The 27,294-nt window shown below is 42.8% G+C and overlaps 1 protein-coding gene and 2 long non-coding RNA genes across 5 annotated transcripts in view; 2 read left to right on the top strand and 1 right to left on the bottom strand.

The window, feature by feature from the left end:
* Positions 1–379: 379 nt before the first annotated feature.
* Positions 380–3,946, bottom strand: LOC142767002 (uncharacterized). The gene is made up of 2 exons (XR_012884701.1): positions 3,808–3,946; positions 380–647 (listed from the first exon to the last, which is right to left on the bottom strand). It is a non-coding gene; the product is annotated as an uncharacterized LOC142767002 (long non-coding RNA).
* A 1,365-nt stretch (positions 3,947–5,311) lies between these two features.
* On the top strand, positions 5,312–14,380 carry LOC142767001 (uncharacterized). Its single transcript, XR_012884700.1, has 2 exons — positions 5,312–5,415; positions 13,603–14,380. It is a non-coding gene; the product is annotated as an uncharacterized LOC142767001 (long non-coding RNA).
* Positions 14,381–18,548: 4,168 nt separating this feature from the next.
* Positions 18,549–27,294, top strand: part of LOC119179859 (kielin/chordin-like protein) — a 204,853-nt gene continuing 196,107 nt past the window's right edge. For all 3 annotated transcript variants that reach the window (XM_075869387.1, XM_075869386.1, XM_075869385.1), the window contains exon 1: positions 18,549–18,644. In XM_075869387.1, the coding sequence (XP_075725502.1) occupies positions 18,575–18,644 (70 nt within the window). In that variant the 5' untranslated portion in view covers positions 18,549–18,574. The remainder of the gene's footprint in view (positions 18,645–27,294) is intronic.

Here is a 27,294-nt window from a genome sequence, read left to right as displayed (position 1 = left end):
GACTTCCCAAAACCACCATACGATTATGAGAGACGCCGTAGTGGAGGGCTCCGGAAATTTCGACCACGTGGGTTTATTTAACGTGCACCCAAATCTGAGCACAGGGGCTTACAACATTTCCGCCTCCATCGGAAATGCAGCCGCTGCAGCCGGGAGGTGATCCCACGACCTGCGGACCAGCAGCCGAGTACCTGAGCTATTTAACCACAGCGGCAGGGCAGAAAGAAAGAAAGAAAGAAAAAAAGAAAGAATCGTATTAAAAAAGCACACGCCAAGCTTCTTTTGCACCCATTTGCCTGCTAAGTGAAGGGCTGGCATCTTTTTCCCCTGCACCATACAGACAGATCCACTCAGCAGAGATGCACTCAGCACGACGACATTAACAGGAACCGGCTCTCTTTATTAACGTCTACGGTGACTCCTCCAGCGGTACCAGCTGAAAGGAGGAGTCGAGTTCGATGGACAGTCGATCCACTCCACGCACAGCTTATATCCAGTGACGTCCTCTCTATAGAAGCCTCTCGCGCAAAAGCACCCTTTGATGCAGTTCCTCCTACAACGAGGGCCTATTGTTGGCTTCCTGCATGTTGATTCGGCGCAATTGCCGCTTGCGCAAATTTTGAACTCTTCGTAAAGTTTGTAACAGCCTGCGTAAAAAAAGAAAAAAAGAAAACGTAATTTTGCATTACGGTATACTCACACATAGAACTCGCTCATACGGCGACCCAAGTTTCACTAAGTTTACGCGTTCACGTTGAAAGCATATAGATATAAGCACTACATATTTTCGCATCGCTGAAGGCTTCTCAGGTTATTCGGAAAGTCGCTGTTTCCTTCCGTACGTTTCTTTATTGTTTTTATTTTTATTTAGCTTTTGTACAATACAAACGCGTTGCCCACGATCACGACAAAAGGAGGTGGTTTACCTCCTGACGTGGTCCTGCTGAAGTGAATGCCTTGAAACATTTCCTCTTACAGGCTTATTTAGAAGCTATTGATACACAGTGTGCTTCATAGTTACTTATTTTCATAAACTGTTCAACATTTCCAACGCACTATGCAACAGTCCATCAGCATACGACATAACATCATTACGCAGAAACTTTTCAACAGTTCGCAACGCAATAGCGTAGTCACAGAGATGCAGTATCTGCAATACAGCACAACAGCACTTCTTTATTCAAGTCACATAGGCAACCCTGCGAGCATTAGTAGAAGGTGAAGCGTCCTTATGTGCTTCATAGTAAAGCAGTAGTCGTCATGCTTTACCGAATATATCATGGTGTCATTGTTTAGAATGTGCGCACTGCGAAGCTCTCCCTAATATTAGGTTCCCATCTGTTTCGCCTTGTAAAAGCCAGTTTGAAGAAGTCTAGAAGAATATGAAGTCGTGAAACACGTCATAAAATATACCTTGTTCTTAAGGCCAGACTACAATGCATTTCTGGGAATAATCGTATGCGTTAAAGCTACAACTTGAAATTTCTGTTATTTTCATCGACTAACTATCAACCTCACCACACCCTCGAAAGTCGGGACTGCCCAACTTTCTGTCGTAGTCATATCCGTGTCATTATGAAAGGTTTTGCTATTGTACTCTTGATAACTGGATTATCATCTTTGAAGCACCCACTTTGTCGTCTAAATCATTCTCGTTCTCAAGTATTGCTCAACTACGTGAAAGAATGAGGAGTGCCTCTTTCTTGTGTTCAAGCTAAACAAACGCAAGCTCGATTAGTTGTGGTATCTACTATGCAATAGCCAATGTACTGAAAAGGCGGATATGAGACCTGCAACACCTTTAGCGCAGCCTCTTTTACACCGCGTACTTCCCTCACTGTTACAATGAAGCAAACCGAAAAAAAAACTAGGACGGAAAGATCCGACTACATACCTTACCTAGGTATTCTCAGAAAACACTATGAAAAGTGACGAATAATTAGTTGCCTACGAGCCGACATCATCTTAGTTTGCGTGATAAGATCCTGTAACTGAGCAACAGAAGCGCTATTTTCTGGTGGACATTCTCTGTATTTTGCGTGCACACGAACAGACGTTTTTCCCGCCACGATACTTCACGAGGTACGTTGTGTTTGTGATAGACGTCAGGTAGCGCGATAAATATTCCTGCAGACGCCACTGACAACTTATGGCCCATATGACGTAAAGCTGTCGTACAAACTTCTCGACAGCACGTGAATGAGCTTGAGTTATTGCGACTGTGTCGAGCAGTAGCTGGTAACACTCACGTTACATATTCTTTGTTTATCAGCAATTATTCAAAAATATATTTAACTTCACAAAAGCGACACAGTATGTGTACACAAACACACTGTTCTTTCCTTTTTACAATATGAAAAAAAAAAGCATTAAACATGTACTCGAATTTAGATTCATATGTTTAATTTAAGTAAATTGAAATTTTGTGGCCTCTTTTGTGAGTTACTCGTTCCATCTGAAAGCACCTTATATCCGAAAATCCAATTAGATCATACTGGTGTAATATCCGACGTGCGTTGCTACTGTATATTGATTATCGTCGATAACAGAAAGAAGCACCCTGAGTCGGTATTTTGTACATTAAGGGAAGCATCAATACTCTCCAACGGCAAAATGCAATCATGAGGCCTATGAAAACAAATATATACGCTCTGTTATTTTATGTAATGTGATTGCATTGTGCATTCTACGAGCAATGCATTTATATTGCACTTAGCCTTGCGTAATCATTACCCGCACATGGTCTCTTCTTCTTCTTCTGTTTCTGTTCTCAAAGACGTGAACAAATTTTCTCGACATGGCATGCAACATGTTGTAAGCGAGAGAACGAATACAGAAGTTAAAAAGAAAGAAAGGGAGAAAGGAATACATATAAAGAAAGAGAAAGAGAGGAATTCTTTGGCAAAAAAAAAAAAACGCGCTGTTTGCATACGCGTTTTCGCATGAGGAGGCAAGTGAAAACTGACCGCTGTATCTTTCCTAAGCACTTATAAAACAACGTTATTGCTTATTCTGGACTGCATAAGTGTACCCAATGTGTTAAATATGATTTATTATGCGTACGATCAACTGCGCTTCACCGCATCTTCAGCCTTTGGGACCGGATTATGGCGGCGGGCTGGACAGTTAAGGTAATTTTCCCGTTTCAGTAACATGAGATCCAGTTAATCCCTTCTGCTGTGGCAACAAGACCACACCACCGCTACCCCGATTGCTGAAAAATGTTTCTTAGACTGGCGCCCCTGTTGCGTTGTTATTTACGGACCATTTACGTGAAAGAATTCAAGATTTTGATTGCGAATAAAACGGAATAAACAGCATCGAACAGTATCTCAACCACACAACGGAACAGGCAAGCCGATTAATACAAGGGTGAAAAAAAAATAAAACTGGGACACAATGCGTGTTCTGACGTTCAACAAAGCTGGCGCATTGACGTGCTGACAGAGCCAAACGAGCACGCGGAGCGAGTAGGAAACTAAGCCCTCCAGCTTATATTTATGACGTGCGCAATTTATGGATAAGATTGCACAATATTTAATGCAATTTATGAGAAAAATACGCAATACTTTTGCATATTGCAATGTTGTTGTACGTCGGCGAAATCGTTTAGTATTACACAAGTTTGATTTATCACGTCGATAGCAATGTATTCTGCGCCGCAAATTTATTCCTCCATTCATTATTATTGCTTCAATGTGAAATCTTGAAGAAAAATAAAAATGAATTTCTTTATAAGGTAATTGTTTTCGAAGCACTCGCGATGCTGCGTGAATATGAGTGATAATTCAGTAGCTTATACTACACCTGGAGCAGGCTGAAGGATCTCTCTGCTTTCACAGGAAAGCGTTGACGACAGAGAAACGATGATGGTGTTCAAGAAAAACTGACTCACTTTTAAATTCATCCTTGCAAAGTGAAAACTGAAACATAGGCAGCAAGCTTTAGTAGATAGAGAGCAGGCATTGTGCACGGGAGCTCCTAGGAAAAAATTGAGCTCGTCACACGTTTTTCTTCTTTTTACTTGTCCCTGTTCACACCAGATGCTGCTCCACCGCAAGAGCTTCTTCATCTTTGCAGCTCACTTTTTCTTTTTTGCTCACTTAACAATGCTCTTCCTTTTTATAATTTTCTATTGTGAATTTCGAAGAATAGAGCATTAGGACCAGTCGTGCAACCGAAACAGGTGCTAATAGAAGTCACAAGAAACTCGGGCTCTTTCCGCGTTGTGTTCAGAAGCAGGTATGCATTGTAATAAAATGTATGCCATCAATGTGGCTTAATTAAATTATGCTCGTGTGGCTATTTCCTTGCAATAGACGTTCAATTGGGGTAGAGGTTTGAGCTCCTTGTTCATCTGCAAGAAGACGCGTGTCAATATTCAAATCTTTACTGAGGTTCTGGTAATAAACACCTGATTTTAGAAATTGTCCAATTTTTTTTTTCTATGAGTGATGATTATTTCCCTTACGATACTGTAAACGTTCATGAAAGGTAAAAGTACAAGAGTAAGGCGGTTGTTATCAGGAGAGCAAAACAAATTGTGTATCTTTAAAACAGGTGTGCCGTAGAAAGTCCAACACGTATAATTAAAACACAGCATTTAAGGATTAAATTTTGTTCTAGCTTTTCATGTGTATGCTTGTACGTATTTCTCGAGCCTTGTTTGCAAAACTGGGAATATCATGCTTCATGTGACTACAATTTTTAACTTAAACTTCTGATCCCAGTTACTGAAGATTCAGAGCGATGCGGCTTCACCTCAGCATAATAAATTAACAATTTCTATCGTTTATTTTTCTGCAGAGCTTGCTCGAACAAAGAGTTCGCAATAATTTTTATGAATGTTACAAGTTCCAAAAAGCTCGCGGAATCATGACGGAATTTAGATGGCCGATCTTGTTGCGTGCGGAGCCGTCAACTTCATCCGATGGGGCCTCTTGCTCTAAAGATCGAACTTCTTCAGGATTGAAAAGAAGTTCTTGTAAGCCATTCTTCTTCGGAGACCGTGTTTTTTTTACGATAACACTGATATGTTTATGTAGATTTCTCCTAATATAAATCAACGCTTTGCTAGCACGTGTGTGCGTGCGGACGGCAGATATATCATTAACACATAGTTTCACACACTTCTGAGAGATCCCGATCGTGTAAAGCACCCTGCTGATCTTCTTGTATTGCTTTAGCGCAACCGAGGGGAAGCATGAAGAAAATTGACGGAAGTATAGACGACAGACAGGTGAAAGCGCGACCGCTCAAGTCTATTTTCTTCATGCTCCTAAGGAGTTACGCAACTTGAATACAAGAACGTAATTGGCCCATTGTTTCAGTTACCACTATTTCTCAGCCATCCTCACTAGTCGGGTTATACGGCCTCTTGCGCACCTCATGGAGTCTTCATGTTAGAGGATGAAGGTGTGTCTTTTTCACTCTTGCTGCCCGTTATTTCTCCGCATTATTTTGCTTGTCGAAGCCATGGCACTTTATAGGCGGCAGAGAATACGGGCGAGTTCCCTATAAAAGTGGTTTACTGCAGAGGTTAGCAGAAAATGGTGAGCAACTCAAGCGCACCTTCCTTAGTTGACACAATGTAAAACAAACAGATAATCAAGCACACCCTGGTGAAAAGTTTGATACCTTGACTTGATATCCTGATATTGCAACCAAATCAAATGCCCTCTCGTAATCTAATAAGACCATGCTTAGGGATTGCAGTACTACCGTCCTTATGAACCTTTCGTCTGTGTAATCGCGTTTCAGGGCTTAGGGACTGGTTGTACTCTGCGCATTTCTTTATCGCTTGGACTGTTAGTATGAATAAGGTGTATTTTTGAGTAGCCTGTACAAAATACAGCTTGGTTTATGGTTGACTAAACTCCAATGTCCTAATTCTATGAGTTATTTTTTTTGTAACTAGCTTGCAGTCAACGCGCAGAAAGCTGATCTGCCTGTACGTTTTTTAGTCCTTCACGTTCCCTTGCGTATATAGATTAAGATGATGTTGGCATTCATCCAATACTCTTGTACCCTACCCAGCACGAGACACTTCGCATACAGGGTGCCCTGTTTTTCTATCACAATCTTTTCCCCATATTCCAACACGTATAAAGTTATATTACATTATTACATTCCACGGCGGCTTTACCTCTTTGCATTCTCTCTAGTGCTTTCTTTATTTCCCCTGTCGTTACGGGTGAGATGTCAGATTCCCCTGGGATGTCATATATATATATATATATATATATATATATATATATATATATATATATATATATATATAAGTCAAGTAGATCCTCCAAGAGAACGGTAACAACGGAAGTGTTTAATTCGACAGTTTCGGCCAGAGTCTGGCCTTCATCAGGAGTCATGGTACATTCTGTTTGCGCTCACATTTATAGTATTTTGGGTAAAAAATGAGAGGGAAGGAACGAAAAAAAAAAAAAAAAACAGAAAGAAAGAAAGAGTTTGAAAAACGAGAGAGGAAAGGATATCCAGAAAGTTCCAGGTTCCACTGTGCTTCGCGAGTGGCGTCGTCAGTGTGTATTTTCTTAGTATTGCGTTCAGTGCAGTTTGGTGGCGGTCCCTTTATTGTAGACGGGGCCTGGCTAAGGTAAGGGCTTGCGTGTCGCGAAAAATGCTTTTTTTATTATTATTTTTTATTTTTTATTTTTTAAAGACCGTCACTAATTCGGCGTCGGGGACAGCGTTCCGAGGCTCCAGGAAGTCGGCGCGGGAGAAAATGTTTCTTAAGGCGCTGTCTGTCGTTTTGAATGCTATTTTGCTCTGCGAATCCGCGTTTGGGGGTTTTAATTGTGTATGGGGTGGCCCTTCTATATGTCGGGCTTTGTTGTCGAAATGCGGGAAGGGTTTCCAAACTGCGAGAAAGGACGTTTGAAGTGATTGCTATTTTGTACTGGGAAACCGCGTTTGGGGCGTTTAGTTGTGTATGTGGATGTCGGGCTTTGTTGCCAAAATCGGGGAAGGGTTGCCAAAAGGCGAGAAGGGGCGTTTGAAGTGATTGCATTTTGTTCTGGGAATCCACGTTCGGGGCTTTTAGTTGTGCATGCGGTGACCCTTCGACAAGTCGGGCTTACAACTATTGTTCGGTTATTCAGAGAAATAGAAATAGACGACAGTGGTTCACTGAAACACGCAAAGATATTTGTAGTTGTCCAGTCCTCGTCCAACAGATCGACAACAGTACCTCCATTACCAAAGTGATCATCCACGCCATTGTAAAAACAGCATTCCATACGGCCAGGCCCACCGTTTTAAGCGAATTTGCTCAAAAGACACTGACTTCCACGCGAGCTCACAAAAGCTTAAACTCGTGCTCGAAAAACAGAAATATCCTCCACATGTAATTGATGACGCTATTCAAAAAGCTAGAAAACTTCAGCGTGATGACCTTCTGATGAAGCGGCCACCACAACACAACCTGCAACAGACACACCTATGTTTAACATACAGCACGAATTTCCCCAACGTTAACAAAATCCTTAAACGACATTACAACATACTGGAACAAAGTGAACGTCTAAAACGTGCATTCCCATCGGCTCCTGGCGTCGTTTACCGACGAACACGCAACCTCAAAGACACACTTGTAAACTCCCAAATCAATACTTCAACTTCCGACAGTTCATGCCGACCTTGTCTGAAGCCTCGATGTTTTGTATGCAAAGCGATGCGAGATACAAGCAAGGCAAGCAGCACACAATCCAACTTTTCAATTAACATACGAGGAAATCTAACATGCGATTCCCCTAATGTGGTATATCTACTTGAATGCAACGTGTGCGGCATGCAATACATCGGACAAACGGAAACACCCTTTAGGATTCGTTTCAATAATCACAGAGCCCACGCGAAATCAGCGCCGAATCTACCTCTATCAAAACACCTTAACCTTCCCGGCCACTCCTTCGACAAATTGTCAGTCACACTTTTAGAAACAGGATTTAAATCAAACCGGGAACGTGAACAACGTGAATCATACCTCATACACCGATTTAACACCCTCGAAAAAGGCATAAATGAAAGTCCGGGTACACTTGCAGCAATCAAAGCACTATAATATATACATATGCATTTATATGTGTATATGTACTTATGCATATGCGCATATGTATGGGGGTGTATGTGTGTATATGTAAGTTTATAATTGTAATCATAACAGTTCAAGATTTCGCGGCACTGTGGCGGCGACGAGGACTGGACAACTACAAATATCTTTGCGTGTTTCAGTGAACCACTGTCGTCTATTTCTATTTCTCTGAATAACCGAACAATAGTTGTAAGCCCGACTTGTCGAAGGGTCACCGCATGCACAACTAAAAGCCCCGAACGTGGATTCCCAGAACAAAATGCAATCACTTCAAACGCCCCTTCTCGCCTTTTGGCAACCCTTCCCCGATTTTGGCAACAAAGCCCGACATCCACATACACAACTAAACGCCCCGAACGCGGTTTCCCAGTACAAAATAGCAATCACTTCAAACGTCCTTTCTCGCAGTTTGGAAACCCTTCCCGCATTTCGACAACAAAGCCCGACATATAGAAGGGCCACCCCATACACAATTAAAACCCCCAAACGCGGATTCGCAGAGCAAAATAGCATTCAAAACGACAGACAGCGCCTTAAGAAACATTTTCTCCCGCGCCGACTTCCTGGAGCCTCGGAACGCTGTCCCCGACGCCGAATTAGTGACGGTCTTTAAAAAATAAAAAATAAAAAATAATAATAAAAAAAGCATTTTTCGCGACACGCAAGCCCTTACCTTAGCCAGGCCCCGTCTACAATAAAGGGACCGCCACCAAACTGCACTGAACGCAATACTAAGAAAATACACACTGACGACGCCACTCGCGAAGCACAGTGGAACCTGGAACTTTCTGGATATCCTTTCCTCTCTCGTTTTTCAAACTCTTTCTTTCTTTCTGTTTTTTTTTTTTTTTTCGTTCCTTCCCTCTCATTTTTTACCCAAAATACTATAAATGTGAGCGCAAACAGAATGTACCATGACTCCTGATGAAGGCCAGACTCTGGCCGAAACTGTCGAATTAAACACTTCCGTTGTTACCGTTCTCTTGGAGGATCTACTTGACTTATTGCAACGCTACGGCCATTTTCGCCACCATGCCTGCCTATATATATATATATATATATATATATATATATATATATATATATATATATATATATATATATATATATATATATATATATATATATATATATATATAGTTACGTCTACGAGAGGGGTTTATTCAGAGCCGACGTAATGGTCGACTCGATGGTATATAGCAGTGAACGCGCAGGGAAAGAAGGGAAAGAAGTGTATACCTAAGGGCTTGTTTTTCCGTTTCCGTGTTTTGACACAATATTAATCAGAACTAACAGACAATAACGCCAAGGAATGTATAGGGGAATTTATTAGAAGAAATCTAATGTAAGTAAGAAGAAACAAAAGTGGGTAAAAAAAATAAGCTACCGTGAGCAGGAACCGAACATACGACCTTCGAATAACGCGTTCGATGCTCTACTCACTGAGCTATCCCGGCGGCCTTCCCTCCATCCACTTTTTGGGGGTTTATATGTGAATTTAAACATGGGAGTGTCAGTCAGTGACATCTGTAGCCAAGCGGCGAGTGTGAAACACCCTTCTATGAGCCTGTGTGGCGTCACGTAGCACGTGAACTTATTACTAGCGGGCAGTTGACCAGTAGTTCCCCGTATACAACCTAACGGCACCAAGTCTGCCAGTACGAGACCCTCGTTAATGAATAAGGGAAAGAAGTGTATGCCTAAGGGCTCTTTTTTTCGTGTTTTGACACAATAATAATGAGATCTAACAGACAATAACACCAAGGAATGTATAGGGAAATTTATTAGAACAAATGTAGTGTAAGTGAGAAGAAAGTAAAGTGGGTAAAAAATAAGCTACCGTGAGCAGGAAATAATAAATAATAATAAATTGTGTTCTAATAAAGTCCCTTATACATTCCTTGGCGTTATTGTCTGTTAGATCTCATATATATATATATATATATATATATATATATATATATATATATATATATATGTCTTCCTTTTAAGAGGCAACAATCATGCACTATAAGATATACTGTATCAATTCAATTCTTAATAATTTACTCACAGCTGACAGCCATGTTTTCAGCCCGGAGTGCCAACAATATATATATATATATATATATATATATATATATATATATATATATATATATATATATATATATATATATATATATATATATATATATATATATATATATATATATATATATATATATATATATATATATATATATATATATATATATATATTGTTCTTAAATACGCTATTAATTACCCATAACTTTATTTTAATTGTTATAGCTCTTTAAACGAAATCTCCGGCATTTCTTTAAAAGCTTCAGGAGGCTTCTTGCGAAGAAAAATTGTGCCCAATCAAGGTCATGCCATGGCACAGTCGCAAAAGTTTAGTGCTTTGTGGAGTCATATCTGCTCGAATTACATACAATGACTCACAAGTGGCCCATATCTGCTTGAATGACACACAAAGTGTTTTAATATGGCTCAACTATTCTCAAGCATATTTTGTCATGACGTGAATAATACGTAAGGTAGTTTTTTTTTCTTGATTGCTTGTTGCCTTCACATAGCTGTGCCTAATAAAACAAATTCGCAGGACCACGCTCCCTCTATCCGCTGTTTATCTTTTCTCGTGAACATTACGTCTACCTTCACACGGTAGGAGTGTGACTGGCCTTTAACTATGAGTAGGTTTTTAGAAGATGTGGAATACAAACGGAGCTTTCAGTGCCTCGACAAGAAAAGGGGGTATGTGCTACCTTCTTTTCAGGCCTAAACTGCCAGCAAGCACCTTATGGAACACTTTCTTGGGATCGTCCGGTGACCATACTTTAACCTCCCTCCTGGCACTTCTTCTATTCGGCGCAAAGTACAGCTGTGTCCGGCTGGCGTCGCCAAAGGCTCTGCGCTTTCTGTCGAGGAAATTACGTGTCACCCACTGAGAGGGCAATAAATAATGCTTGAAGAAGCATACCTTCAGCTGAAGAGACAGTAGTGGTGAATTGAGCTTGCAAGGCTGTATAATGCTCTTTTTGTAGACATATCAAGACATTTTTTTAGGCTCCACGAGGCTTCCGAAAGGAAGCTTATCAGCCGCAGCATGAGCCGTCAACACTGGTGGTAGGTAACTGCCACGTGCTAGAGGGGGCAACGGGGTAGCTCATTCAATGGATGCTTCCACGTGATTACTGTGCGTGCGGAGGAAGTGCTGGACAGAAGATAACGCAAGAGTTCTGCGTCCACCATCTGGACGGCTATAACGGCTGTCGATCGAAGCTCTCCTACGATGAATCTGCTCTCGACAAGGTTGGCCGCCTCGTGTCTCGTCATAACCGCTACGCTTTTGCTGCTGAATTTCCCCCAAGCAATAGGTATGTGTTTGGAAAGGCTCAGGTTTTTTTTTTCGTTCTCGTATGACTGCACAAAATTGCGTGTTTTTTTTGCATTGTATGCCTGTACTTGTACACCTTGGTCTGAAGAGCTAACATATACGGGTGAGAGATGGAAGTATGATCCGCTTCATGTTTGGTGCTATTGCAGGTGGTGAACCACAAATTATTTGTTATGTCGCTCCTACAAAAATACGCTTGCGATGGGTCACATTTCTCATGCACACCATGTCAGCACGAGAATGTTGTAATCTGCTTTCGCAGTCAATATGACTTGCAAGTCCACGGGAGCGCGAGGCTTCTATCAGCCTTTTTTACCTCAATTAAACGTCTCTTTATAACATGGAGATAGATGATCGCTGGCAGCAAAAAATAAAATATACAGATTGCACTCCTTGCTGTAACCAGTTTCATGTGATATAGCCGGCTGGTGATATTCAGGATTGTTTGTTTTGGCTTTTAGCCACGTGTCAGAATGCACATTGACGCCTTTCTGTTAATGTAGTTGTTGTGGGCCCATAGTAGGCTTACCAGGAACGGCGATTACACCGGCGTTCTTAGGCTCACTTTGGTCGCACGCAACGTTAGCACACACGTTAGAGTAAAGACATCAGTATTGTGGAAAGGAAGTGCACTTAAAGGTGCCATCCAGTGGATTTCACCTTCGGCTTTCGTCTGCGTATTTCGCGTAGCCGAAGAATGCTTGAACACAACTTGAGGAATCATAGGAATACAAAACGTCGTTATGAGTCTGCTATAAAAACGCAGTCAACGTTGGAACCACCACTAACGTTAGCTCGACATCACAAATGTACGATAGCAGTAAATATGTGCTGTTTATTGCTTTGCCTTAAAAATAAATAGCCAGCACTGCAACCATGCACAATCGATGTTGCACTGAGATTACGCCTACACAAGGTCTTTCTTTCGAAGCTCCTTCAAGACTTAGTGTGACTCTAGGATAGAGCACCTGACTGAACCGCGGAATTCTTAGGTTCAATTTCTGCGCAGATCCTCAATTTTATTTTTTACACTAGCCGAGTCAACGATGCTGGTGTCGGTTTTTTTGATGGTTTGGTATTCACATTCTGACCAGACATTCCTGTTCATCAAACCCTCTTAACTTGCTATACAATTTCAGTCCTATTCAAGTTATGAAGGTGCTCACGAGAGTGCCCAGGCATAGGCGGCTAGATAGATAGATAGATAGATAGATAGATAGATAGATAGATAGATAGATAGATAGATAGATAGATAGATAGATAGATAGATAGATAGATAGATAGATAGATAGATAGATAGATAGATAGATAGATAGATAGATAGATAGATAGATAGATAGATAGATAGATAGATAGACAGATAGACAGACAGACAGACAGACAGATAGACAGACAGACAGACAGACAGACAGACAGACAGACAGACAGACAGACAGACAGACAGACAGACAGACAGACAGACAGATAGATAGATAGATAGATAGATAGATAGATAGATAGATAGATAGATAGATAGATAGATAGATAGATAGATAGATAGATAGATAGATAGATAGATAGATAGTCAAAATACCTTGGGTTCGTTAAGAAATGGTTCGCGTGTAATACATTCTAGTTGGGGAAATAAGGCCGAGTTGAAAACACGCGCAGACATCGAGCTCGTGAGGCCACGCACTGCTGTAATGCGAAATATATTCAGCATGACTGTGCATGAGTATGCAAGCATCTCCCGCATTATTGATTTAAGCTTGAAACAGTAATAAGTAATGACATAATGGCGGAAAAGCGAAGAGTAATACAGAGTCTTCCTCTAGCGCAATATTCTTGGAGCATTGGAGTTCCTTTAAAGAGCGCCAAGATAATTCGGCATGCATACTTACTGCACAGCTGTCGTAGCTAATTCGCTTACTACACTCAGCGCTTATTTCGCGCATTTTTCTTGACTGTGTTTTTACTAAGTCGACCATTATTGCTCCCGTACCACTCACATCACCTTCCATGTATGGAGTCCACGTTTGCCGCGTGAGTCATATTGTCCAAGTGACTGCGGATTTCGTTCTTTGAAAATGACACGATGAACTGTACGATGGCGCAGGCCGGAGTTGTCCACATGGCGAGCTGTACCAGGCCTGCGCAAGTCGTGACTGTGCTGAGAAGACATGCGGGCGAATGACGCGACCAGAAAACTGCACCATCGAATGCGTGTCCGGCTGTTTCTGCGCTCAACGACAGTATCGCAACAAGGAAGGACGGTGTGTGACCTTTGAAGAGTGCTTGAAAGAACACTGACCAAAAAGGAAAACAGCAATTTGGCTCTTGTTTGAAAAATATGTATGAGAAATTGGTGAATGGAGTTTATCACTTCTTCATGAAGTAAACTTATTTTTGAACACGACAGAGATACATGACAGCTTTTTACTCAGTACCTAAATGCTTGAAATTCAACAGTGCTCGTCTGCAAGCGTGCCATCATTGCGAAGGCGTTAGACTTGGTTTCATTTAACTATATATCAGAGAGTTGGATAATGAGTCGCCTCACTCCGATTTATATCGAGCCTTGAGTCCGAGTGTGTAGAGTTTGGTGGGTTTGAGTGCGAGAAATCGCAGTTTAGCAAAGTTTTAATGAAAAGTTAGGAAAATTTTCATGAGACTGAGTGCCAGTGAACGCTAAGTGCGACATTATATTTGTATCTGCCGGTGTGGAGTAAAGGAGGCGCAAGCCCCCACTCAGAAAAATAAAAATGGCTGCTCTCCCCCTTTCGACAGTGGCCAATGTCAGCTGCACGCTTGAAAACCAACAACTTATAATAGGCGAAGATTTCCTTCACCGCAAAAAAATCACTTGATCTTATAATAAAAGTTTCCTACACGCCTGTTCTGAAGATTTTTTCTTGTGGACTCTGCGCTGCGGGCCGCCTCGTGCTGTAGCCCTTCAGTGCAGGCTAGTGCTGAGCATGGGCCCCATACCGTTAAATCTCTTATTCATGCTTTTATTCTGCTGCGCTTGACCTGCAATTTAAAAACCGACGATGCAAATATGGGTGGGAATGAGCAAACGTATTATATGCTGATGAAACCACTTCTTCCTTCAGGAAAATCATTTTCTTTCATCGAAAGAAATAGCATCACCGCTACTCCGTTTAAGATTCCGTGAGCCGATGAGTGAGACGATGTTTTCAGACGCGAAGCAGCTTGTGCTCAGAGCTGTTTTCGTCCCCCAGCGACCATCCGCTCCCCCACTGCGCATGCGCCAACTCTCCCCCTCTCCTCGCGTGAGCACGAGGAGAGGGGAGGAGGTGTCGGATCACTGCCTTCGCTTCTTTTCTCCTCCCCCTGAATCCGTCCGCCACAACTGTGCGCTCATATACAATGCTGCACGTTGCTCTGTCTTAGCAGCGCCGGGTACTCCCAGTGCTCCACAGACATCGTAGTACACACAAATGGGAGGGGGGTAACGTTAACGGTACACAACATGTACACAGCTCCACAGCCTAATTAAACATACACGGAAGCATAAAAATTGAAACAATAAGTCGAAACACAAGCGAAACCCAGCACTTTTTCGCATTCCCACATGGTTCCCTTTATTGGGAGGTGGTGCAATCTTCGAATGTATCAGTTTTGCCGTAGTGGAAACGCCAAGAAAGGTTCCTTTTTGAGTCTCCAATCAATGTGGTCCACGCTGCTTATAATTGCTTGCAGCGATGTCAATAGCTTCTAACAGTGTGACGAATAAAGCAGTGGACCCAAACCCCGTGGGCAGCCCAGCTTCTAAGCTTGCCCGGTAACTTGATCCAGCGGAACAGGGAGGTAACGAAGGTCCGTGTTTCCCCCCCCCCCTTTTTTTTTCACTAAGAAGACCAAATTAACGCCAGACTATTTACTAACTTACTACATTAACAATCATTTCTGTGTCACTAGGATGAGTGTGGGTGCAGATTTAGGAAGTATTTTTCGGAAATAAATTTATTTGCGAGTGTAAGCAAGTGCCGCGTTTTTTCAGCGAACTGTGAGCGCCGGCGTAAACACAGACACAAAGCAAAGAGGAGGCACACAGCACGAGTTTTGTGTCCGCGCCGAGTAGTGTGTCCAGCACGAGTGCTTGTCCTCTTTCTACTTATCAAAAGAGTGATTTTTTTTTTTTCAATCGGCGTTTGGTGCTTTTTTATGGGTGTCATGAATGCCCACAACACCGGTTGGTTGTAGCGATGGCGATTGTAGTTTCGGTGACAGTCGAAAACTGACACCGTGAGCAGGGTTTGCAGGATTCACGAAGTTTTGCCTAAAAATAAAAAACCGTACTGGTTGTTTAAAGCACGCAAATAGTGAGGTAAAGCATGGTTACCACGGTTTCTCCAGCTTTGTTTAGTCTTTGCACGTGAATCTGCCTTTTCAATCTCATGTGTTGGAACAATAAAAAATTGATGAACTTTCTCCTTTCAGTGTTGAAATCTGTTTAGCAGGATTAGTAAACGTTGCTCAAAATTTAGATCATTCTCAAGTGAACTTCGCTCATGAACGAAAATGCCTACAAATCACGTAATTTAACATGGTCTAAGCTGGGTATCTGATCTGTCAGGATAGGCCTGCGTTGCGTTCCCCTTCGACGGGCGTAGGGGGAGGTGTGTCGCAGCTCCTCCCTTCCTTTCAGTTAAAGTATGCGGCAAATATTGCCCCCACCCTGCCACTTTTTGTTGAGTAGAGAGGGGCGTCCCCCCTGTCCCACAGAACGCATGCTCTGGTCTCACGAGCAAAAATGCACAAAAAAATTATCAACGAGCCAGGACACACAGATAGCGACATCATGCCGTATTAGTAACAGTTTCAATTTGCTTTTGTTTACTTTTCAATATTATTTTCTCGGCGTGCTCGATTAATAATAAACAGCAGGCATTCTGTGGCCCAGCTGCTCGGTTTTATTGCTTCACAAGCTTTATTCATCCATTTCTTAAAAGCGTTTTATAGAGCTTGTCTGTAGAACGTCTTCGAGGCCCCATAGCAGTGATATTAAAACGCTTTGGCTGTCTTTTTTTTAACTTTGATCCTTTCCAAACGCTAAATCAAGTACGTGTCTGGGTGCATGGTGGGAACGTAATATAAATTATTATTAAGATTTGGCCTGAACACGATGAGTAGTAACAAAGGGCGCATCCTAACATTATTCCAGAAAGCAGAATTTTATCAGTAATAAGTTTATCCCTTTGTTCAAGTTCATGTCTACCCAAACACTGTGGCTAATACCTCGTCTTTAAATTCATCCTCTTTTAGCATGTTTTCAGAATGAATGGATATATGAAAACTTCATTCGTAGTCCTGAAGTGAACGACTCTGCAGGCCGCTCCCACGTTGGGACAGCAATATTAAGCCGACCACAACCTTGTGGGCCCTCTGGAGAGTAATTAGTTGAGTCCTGATGTCGGGGTTCTTAACAGCGCATAGCCCCTTTTCTTCGTTGACTGGGTCCATGCCTCGTGACGACAGGCAACGTCCGACCACATGGTTGCTTAAGTTTTAGGGTTAGAACTTCACTTAGCCAAGCACACTGGAGCCTTGTTTCAGTTTTATCTACACTTGAAATCGGCCTTGTGAAGACTTCCAAGGCCTTTCACTTTTGCGTGTCAGTAACGTTTATCTAAAGTAACGTGCTGTACGAGTATACAATGAAGTCGACGTCTCTTCACCATATATCTACTTTAAATTTTTTTATCAGCAAAAGTAATCGGCTGTACTTTTTCATATGCACTCAGTGATGTACCCTGTTCAGAAGCTCAGTTGATGCAAATGTGTCGAAGAATGATCTGGCACTGCAGCTGAACTGACATTATAAAGGCTGGAAGCTGCAGTCTTGAAAATGAAGCCTGCTCAGCTGCACGCCCCGAGCATTCCCGACCACGTTCCTGTAAGCTTTGTGCTAAATAATATCTGTAATAACCTAAAAAATTTCCGCCAGGTACCAGCACTGACTGTAAAACAAACCGAAAACAATATTCTGCATTTATAAGAGTGCAAAAAAAAAAATACACGTCTAAGCTGACATTACTTTCGTCCTCCTTCTCTCCCTCCTCCTTACAATCACATCACTCTCACTTGCCTTTCTTTCCTTTTGCTATACTTTACTAGACTCGGCTGCTGACACGCAGGTCGTGGGATCAAATTCCGGCTGCGGCGGCTGCATTTTCGATGGAGGCGAAAATGCTATAGGCTCGTGTGCTCAGATTTGGGTGCACGTTAAAGAACCCCAGGTGGTCGAAGTTTCCGCAGTCTTCCACTCTGGCGTCTTTTATAATCACATGGTGGTTTTGGGACGTTACACCCTACCTGTCAATCAATCATCTTTTTTGAAGGAAATCAAGTGGCCAGTTCGCACTTTCCTCTTAGATAAGCCTGCTCAACATATGCCCTTTTTTTTTATTGTCCGTATCATAACTTTGTGGTGCTTGTAATTATTCGACAAGGATATGAAGCGACTTCCGCGGCCCTTAAAACTCTACGCACTGCTAAAAGCGTTACGGACTGCGAAATAACGCGCATGTTTCACCTTGTTTTCTCACATTTCTACTCTACTGCTGACAAAAGGCGATTGCAGCCACAAGTCGCAATTCATGCCACTACTTCTAAGTTTTCCAAGTTTGATCATAGACACGTCATCACCCTAATCTCCACTTTCCATTTAAAGCTACGTGTACATATCTAAATTTATGTTCTCAGAAAGCACAAATTTGTCGCTTCTTTCATTTGCAACGAGTTCAACTTTTCTGTTAACTCTGTTCGTAGTTTCTCTTTTTCTAGGATAAATGAACATTTAATGCAGCAGTTTCAGGCTTTAGTAAGAGGGCTGAGTACTTTTGTTGGTGATTTGTTTTTCTAAACAGCTGCGCCTGCTTGAAACAAAGACTTCACACTACTTTTTGCGAAAGAGACGCCTATGGCAGGCTTGTATAACTGCTTGAAACAGTATACGAAAAAAAGGCGACTTAGCAACGTTAAAGCCTTGGTACTATTTATTCTGCCTCACAAGCAAATACTAAGTGCGCGCAACACGTCACTCCGTAAGTACTAGACTAATCATGAAACGCGCGTCAGCGTTTGCGTCCATCTATCTTTACCTTGCGCTAGTCCATCTATACATTCTTAATGGTGAGTGATGCCTGCGTGCGACAGTTTCTGTGTACGATAAATTACCGAGTTTGCTCTATAATGTTAAAAAACTTGGTGTGCATACATTTAGGCACAAGACAGTAGTGAAGATGACTTAAACATTTTTACTTCTTCGTTGTGTCCACGTTGTTTGCATGGCCAGTCTAACACAGAGCTGAGCTGCGTTGCAGTTATTCGTGTTTAATATGAAAACTTACGAAATAGATCAACATGTCATAACATGACAAGAACTTTATTAAATAGTCCTAAGGAAAATGATGAAGGTAGCCGTAGGGCTCCCCATCAAGTGTATGTGTTATTATAGGAGGCAAAGTAGTTACTTGCGTATCTCTATGTATACCACGCATCAAGGTTCATGCTGCTTCGAAATAATGCGGGGAAATTTATATGCGCTGCGTTCACAGTTGACGCACCACTTTTGTTCCACATGATGAAGCGAGCTACTGAAAGCTTCCTCGCACTGTAAGCCACTATTGTCCGTCTTACTTAGTATTTTATGCCGGCATTAAGTTAGCCATGTATGTAGAGGGCTGTTGCAATGCATCACTGCAGATTGTGGGAAAATAGTAACTCATACAAAGGCGAATCAAAACGTCGTTACATTAAGTATTCGCTCATGAAGTGCCAAAAAATGGCAACCTCTTGGGCCTCGGTCCATGATTCCAGAAACAATCCCATATATTCATTACGCGAAGTGGTGAAAATTCTAGACTAACAAGACGTATTGAATTTAGTGTATTATACACAATCGTCGCTCAGAGCATCGTATGCGCTGAAAACGCTTTCTATGGTAGCTAGTCAAGTCGCAATAAGTCGCGCTAATTCTTGCGTTTCCTAAACGGCACAGGCACTCATTTCAGTAAAATATTACTCACGCTCGTCACAATATTGAATGTCAGAATTGTTTTTATTGCCATAATAATACTATTGTTGGACAAAACTTTATTAGTTTCAGCGTCGGTGTATTTATAATCAACTACCTAGTTTACAGTGTTTCCTTATTCGCATTATGTTCTGACCAGATTATTATCCCAGAGGACGCGCCTAAATTTATTTTTGTATGCATTCTACTGAGTTTTTTGCGTTTTTTTTTTGCTGAAGGGCAGAAACAAAAACAGTATTCTGGAAAGTTGGAGGCTTTCCGACGTACTGGTGGTACCCATTTCATCTCGATTCCTACCTAAAGAGCCTCTTGTTAATTGTTATTTAGAAGTTTGTACGCTAAATGTCTTATCAAGATACGCCACGTATCTTGATAAGATTCTCAAAATGGATAATCGGAATGATGTACAGATGGTACGGATAAAGCATGACATGCAATACTAGACACCACTGCGGCTCGTGCTTCCAGCCTGCAGCAAATTCAAATTAAAAGATAATAATGATAACGACGATGGTACTACTGATGACGTAAGTCCGTGGACTCAAGTGACAAAATGTCAGCGGTGTCCACGTTTCCCTCGCCCCACACCCGATAAACCCTGGTGATGCGCGAATAAATGAAAACCTCGGCTGCGCGGCTGTGTTTTTGATGGAGGCGGAAATGCTGTAGGTCTGCACGTTAAAAAACCCCAGGTGGTCAAAATTGCCGGAAGCCTCGACGACGGCGTCTCTCGTAATCATATGGTGGTTTTGGGACGTTAAACCCCACATATCATCATCATAAATGGAATTCGAGTCCTTGTATTTCGCTTGCGAATCACCTCTTGGGATTAGCTAGAGTGGGTTTATCGTCCGAAATGTTTTAAGGAATGCATCAAGAAAACATCCAGTGTTAGCAGATGCTGCCGAGTAAACAAGTGAATACTGACGACAAAAGCCCGAAGGAAAGCGAAACATATTTAATTTTTTCATTGTTTAAAATATTGATAACAACGTTAAAAAATTTCACTAGTTTATTAAAAGCAATTTCAACAATCAGCTGGTTGTTTTGTACAGGGAAAATATGCACAACTATGAACGAGAAGACATACCTTTTTTTTAACATTGTCTCCATTCGGTTGCACATTTGGCAGCTTATGATTACTGTTACTCGTTGATTACCCATTGTATGTTTGATTGCAACAGTCAAACGAAGGCATGCGCACGGTGTAAAGTAGAAGCGGGGGGGGGGGGGGGTTCAGGGAATGCTCTTTTCTCTGGTCAGCTACAAGGAAGAGGGCGCTCAATCTGCCCCTTTGACTATAAAGACAAAGACGCGCTGGGACGAACCTTCACCCTACCCTGATAACGAAGCCTGATGGGGGCGCCTACGCATTCAACTCAAACTTGCCTCTGACCGCGCTATTAGCGAATGGCAAACGCACATTGGGGATTGCCATTACCACTAAAATAACTATATTTGATGCGAAAGTGAAAATGAGCCCGAAACAAAGGAGACAATCGATTGGGAAATTCTACAAGTGACCCTGCGAGAAAAGAAATCCAAGTTCACCTAGTATAGGTGGAACTGGGAACACTGACAATATCAATTCACCCCTATTCACAAACACCGCTAGAGCTGCCACTGGAAAAAAGTCGTTGAAATTCTGTAAACGGTACATGAGGGAACATTAGCCTGTCCGCAGCCGAGTTCAGCTGGGACAAGTTATTTGACTCGGGCGGATACACGCAGCACCTATTAGTATTTCACAAAGACGTGATCTTAAACGCTCACACGGAAAACTTGGCAGTTGCTGCAAACAACGTTTGTTACGTCACCTTCGGAGAATTCGGAGCTCCAGCACGGTAACCCACGCCTACATGACGCCATTAAATCGTGTCTCGGGAATGCCATATAAAGGATTGCACCAAAGGAAAAAAAAAAAAACGTGTACGTGGCTCCTCTATTCTGAAACCCGAGGAAATGCACCGCACAAGCGCACAGTGATTCTCGTGGTAGGGTTTGCACGGCTCCGTTTATGAAAGCGTCAATAATATATTGATCGATTGATATGTGGGGTTTAACGTCCCGAAACCCCCACATGAATATGCGAGACATCGTAGTAGAAGGCTCCGGTATTTTCGACCACCTGGTGTTCTGCACTCAAATCTGAGCACATGGGCGTACACCAATTCCGCCTCCATCAAAAACGCAGCCGCCGCTGCCGGGATCCAATCCCGCGACCTGCGGGAAAGCGTCAGTGAGGCCAATGTTTTAGCAAAATTGTAGACTTCATCCGACACGACCTTGGTACGCAGATTCACAGACTCGCTGTGCGACGTGTGCACTACTTTTCGCTGCGCTTGATCGACTTCCTGCTTTTTACAGCACCCGAGATACCCGTCATCTGCCGCTGATTCATTAGGGACGTTTGCTTCACCAGATGTAGCCACGTAGCGACGCAACGCCGCGCCTGCGCAGAGCTGACGCAGAAGCTGGGTAGGCACATTAGTTCGCTCCGCGTAAAGTGGGACTCGCTTGCGATCTCCGGCGTCAGCGTAGCTCTGGCCGACTGGGCTCGCCCTACGTCACCTCCTGACGCCGACGAGCTTCGACGAGGGCGCAGCTCTGACCGACTGGACTTGCTCTACGCCATCTAACGACGCCGACAAGAGCTCTCGCAAGTGTGCCCCGTCCTCGGACTCCAGTGACCATGCTCCCATCTCTCCTATCTCTTCTATCCCCTCAGTTTGTTGTCGCTCGATCTGGCTTACCACCTCACGTCTCTGCCTCTTCTTCTTCTTCTTCCTCTTTTCTACACCTTTACTCCTACCCTTTTATTCCTACTCAACCCCATCCCTTGTGAGCTACTGTTGAGGTGTCGCTCACAGAATCAGACAGTTACGGGGCTCACTTTTCTCTTCCTTTCTCTCTTAAGAATCACTTCTCGGCGTAAAGTCACTCGGTGATGTGGTTTGCGCCCTCTCTTGAGCCCCGCTGGAATAAGCCACATGTTTATGGAAATCAATTTTAATTTGAAAAATGCATATAATTATGGACTAGTTCAGTTCATTATATTCATTTTCAACATTATTTCTACGTTCATATTATATTTTGTTCACTTGAACCTTGGCGTGACCGTTGGTAGCCGTATTGTGGTCTGTAGTGAGCGCTTTACTGGGAGCAGGCTTCGTGAGATGAATGAGCGACAAGCCGAGCCTTTGAAGTACTCCGCGCTTACAATGAGCACACCTCGCTTTGGCACGACAAAACAGTAGTGATGCGGAGTCTGTCTGCCCTACAGCCAGCACAGAAGAAGAAAAGATAATGTTTGCGTAGGTGGGGAGCATGTTTCACGTATAGGCTGGCAATACGTGATGGCATATGTTTGCTCGCGCGTCGGCCGAGTGCGTGGAGTGAAACATCAACATTTTTGCCGGGAGGAGAAAAGCCCGAAAAAAATGTTCATTCACTACTCCTTTGCCACGCAATTGTGAGATTGTTGATACTCATCGAGTGGGATGCGTTCGTGTTTCTCTGTACGACCAGACACCAAACACGTTGATTGAATTACCTCGCGAAAGTTTCTATCGGCTCATCTTAGCTCAGAAACGCCTCCTCCATCATGCGTTGTGTTGCTTATCCTTCTCCGCATGACCCCCAGATGGCGTTGCTTTGTGTGGACCCCAAAAATCCGCAGTCATGATTTTTAATGACAATGAAGGTAGTAAGCTTAGAATACAGGAGGTCACGCTAGAGATAACAGATAAATACAAATATCTGGGCGTGTGGATAAGCAATGGGGCCGAGTACCCAAGAGAACACGAAATATACGTGTCGAATAAAGGTAAGAGGAATGCAGCGGTACTGAAAAACAGGGCACTGTGGAATTACAATAGGTATGATGTTGTGAGAGGAATATGGAAAGGGGTCATAATTCCTGGTCTGACGTTCGGCAATGCGGTCTTGTGCATGAGATCAGAAGTTCAAGCAAGATTAGAAATTAAGCAACGTGGAATAAATAGGCTTGCCTCTGGACCTCACGGGAATACACCAAATCAGGGAGTACAAGGTGATATGGGATGGATATCATTTGAGGGCAGGGAAGCTAGCAGCAAGATAAAATTTGAGAAGCGAAAGAGAAATAGGGAGGAGCGTTCGACTAGGAAGGTATCCAGCTACTTGTACATGAAGAATGTCGATACAAAATGGCAGAATCGAACCAGAAAATTGACTGGTAAATACTTATAAAACAGCAGGGTGCCAAACCAAAAAGAATCATCGGTTAAGAAGAAGGTGAAGGAAGCTGAGACCAATATGTCGAGAATGGGCATGATTAAGAAGTCCGCACTAGAGATCTATCGAACTTTTAAGCAGGAAATTGCCAAGGAAACGATCTATGATAATACTCGGGGTAGTTCTCTACTGTTTGAGGCCAGGACGGAAGTGTTGCGAACCAAGACATATCGGGTAAAATACGAAGGGGTAGACACGATATGCAGTGCGTTTGGAGAGGAAGAAGAAACTTCCGAACACTTGATAATGTTCTGTAAAGGGCTTCCCCCTATAGTTCGGGGTGATGGCGCAGAGTTTTTCAAAGCACTGGGGTTTAGGGACAGTGAGGGCGAAATAGACTTCAAGCGGGTAGAATTAGCTAGAAGGAGGTTATCTGATTGTTGGCTAAAGTCAAGGCTCGAGTGAACTTTAAACCCTTCACTGCAAAGTACCAATCCTCAACCTCACTATTTAAGGGAAAAAATAAATCTAGTTATTGGTTCGTTAAGTATTACGGCTTGGTGGCGCTAGCCACCACCTGATCTAAAGGGTACAGCCATATCCATCCATCCATCCATCCATCCATCCATCCATCCATCCATCCATCCATCCATCCATCCTTCCATCCATCCATCCATCCATCCATCCATCCATCCATCCATCCATCCATCCATCCATCCATCCATCCATCCATCCATCCATCCATCCATCCATCCATCCATCCAACCCGATTGAGAGAAATGGGGGAGGAGCGTTGGCTAAGGAAGGTTTTCAGCTACTCTTACGTGAAGAATGTCAATACAAAGTGGAGGAAGCGAAATAGGAAAAATGACAAATAAATACTTAGAAAACAGCAGGTGGCCAAACCAAAACGAACTATCGGTTAAGAAGAAAGCGAAGGAAGCAGAGACTGACATGTGCAAAGTTGGCATGATTCAGAAGTCCGCACTGGAGATCTATCGAACTTTTATGCAGGAAATTGCCAAGGAAAGAATCTATGATAATACTCGGGGTAGTTCTATACTGTTTGAGGCCAGCACGGAAGTATTGCGAACCAAGACATATCGGGCCAAATACGAAGGGCTAGACACGGTATGCAGGGCATGTGGAGAGGAGGAGGAAACTGCCGAACACTTGATAATGTTCTGTAAAGGGCTTCACCCTATAGTTCACGATGATGGCGCAGAGTTTTTCAAAGCACAGGGGTTTAGGCACAGGGAGGGCGAAATCGACTTTAAGCGGGCAGAATTAACTAGAAGAAGGTTATCTGATTTGTGGCTAAAGTGAATGCACGAGTGAAAATAAATCTTTCACTTCAAATTACCAGTCCTCAACTTCACTATTTAAAGAAAAAAAAGATAAATATAGTGTTTAGTTAACTAAGTATTACGACTAGGTGGCATTAGCCGCCACCCGATCTAAAGGGTAGAGCCACATTCATCCATCAATCCATCCATCCAACCCTCCTCTACTGGGAAATACATGTACGCTCTCGCGCAAAAAAAAACAAAGCAAAGGCTGTTATGCACAAGACTAGTTGCATAAAAGAATGTGTTGGTTGATACTATATAGACAAGCAGATGATAATCGTAATCATTCTTAATGATAACACTGAATATACTAATGGGGTATAGCATTGCCAGCTTGCTCGTCCCGATGTCTCACGATTACCATGCTGCATGCAATAATCACATTGAGACGTAAACTATGCGTACAGCCATAAAACAGGGTGATTCAAGCAATGAGCCCGAGAATGGTCAAACATAAGAAAAATGCAGAATTTCGCTGCTAAATTGTTTTTTTAGAAAAGCCCGTAATAGAATTGCAAAAAAATGTTTGGTACAGTAATACTCAAACTAAGCAAATAATCTATGTCTAAATCAGTTCGGACTGGCGACTTTCTGAAATGGAATAATAGGAGCCCTTCCAGAGAAGAGCTCAAGGTGCTTTGAGATTTTCCAATAGGCTACCCCAGCGCAGTAAAGCGAACTGGACGCGCACCTGGTTAGCATTCCTGCCTTTCCTTCTTCCTTATCTTCCTCCTCTTTCTCCTCCTTCTCCTCCTCAGAAAACACGGATTTGCAGTTTGTGATGTCGCACATGGGACTGTTACATCGGCTGAAAGTGTGACTTTTCTCTCCTCCTCTGTGATTTTCCTTCTCTTTCCCTTGCCCTGTGTGGGGTAGCCTAGCGGACACAGCCCAGATTAACCTCCCGGCCTTTCTTCTATTCCTATTCTCTCTTTCTTCTTCACAAAGCCTGCGCTGGTACATTTAGCAGATTAATGAAGCCTGACTGATATCATCGCAAAAGCCAAATCCGAGACGGTGATTGTGGCATTCTTCCGAGAAGCCCGAAATGAGCGAGCGTCGTTTTGGGTTCATTGAATGCACCTGCAATACCTGAACCAGTTCACGAGGAACCGTTCTTTGCCATTCGTTTCAGCAGAGCAGCATTGATGACTTCTGAACCACTTCAATTCGCTGCAAAAGGTGCAGGAAACGGTCAGCGCTAGTTCACTTTTCTGCACCCCTTAAGTTCACATATCTGGCTGATGTACTGAACGCAAGCCTTTTGACGCGAACGCAACGCCAATTCAATTGCAATATACAGCGAAGCTTGCCGTTTAGGGAGACCGCCCACGCGACACCACGGATGTAATGGCCCACTGGTGCCCTCCAACAACGAGTGCTGCAAAATAGCCAAGAATCATGGTGGATGCTTCTATCATAAGAATCGGTATAACGCGAAAGTTAAACGCGTTTTCACAAGACGAGAGCGTATTGCTTCGAGAATGCACGCCAGCGCACAGTCTTGAAAAACCATGTTGTTGTTTTTTTTCTTTTTCAATTGACAACATACTTTTTAAACGTCATATCCTTAACAGAAATACGTCACTAAAGACATGGTGGACCCTGTCAGAAACTTCCGCGATAAGAATTCCACAGTTCTTTCATACATTCACTCAAGATGCCTCAATGGAGAACTCAATCTTCATTTCACTCTCAATTTACGTGCTTATACCGCCCCGCCACCCTTAAAAAGTCTCTGCAGGTAACGTGGTTTAGCGCTGCCTCCAAGATCGAAGGCCCTTCACCTCATTTTTCATCGCCTTCGTGATGCACAGTTTCCTAAAATTAACTAAAAAAGACATTGGCGATGCGATTGTTCAGCGACCATGGGAATAGTGGATAGTACACGAATTTGCCTATAGCCTTCGTGCTTGTGGGCTTTGAATGCACTTGTGGCTTTGTTTATTCCTGTGTTTTGATTTTGCTTCGAATAAAAAAATGAACTGTTTTGAATCTTGGGACGCGATTTTGAATTGGTGAGCCTAAAAGCTTAAGGTGGTGAAGCGCAACTGCAGAATATTTGCTGAATGTCGCTTAGTGACAAAGCAACTTCAAGGCGCGCGAGACCAGACGGTGCCTAAAGAAAGAGGATTAGGCAAATTTTTGCACTAATCGTCATTCCCATGCTGCGAAGCGCCCT

This window comes from Rhipicephalus microplus, chromosome 7 (assembly GCF_043290135.1).
Source record: "Rhipicephalus microplus isolate Deutch F79 chromosome 7, USDA_Rmic, whole genome shotgun sequence".
NCBI lineage: Eukaryota > Metazoa > Arthropoda > Arachnida > Ixodida > Ixodidae > Rhipicephalus > Rhipicephalus microplus.
The sequence above is the reverse complement of the archived record's forward strand: the minus strand, read 5'-3'. Positions and strand labels throughout refer to the sequence as shown.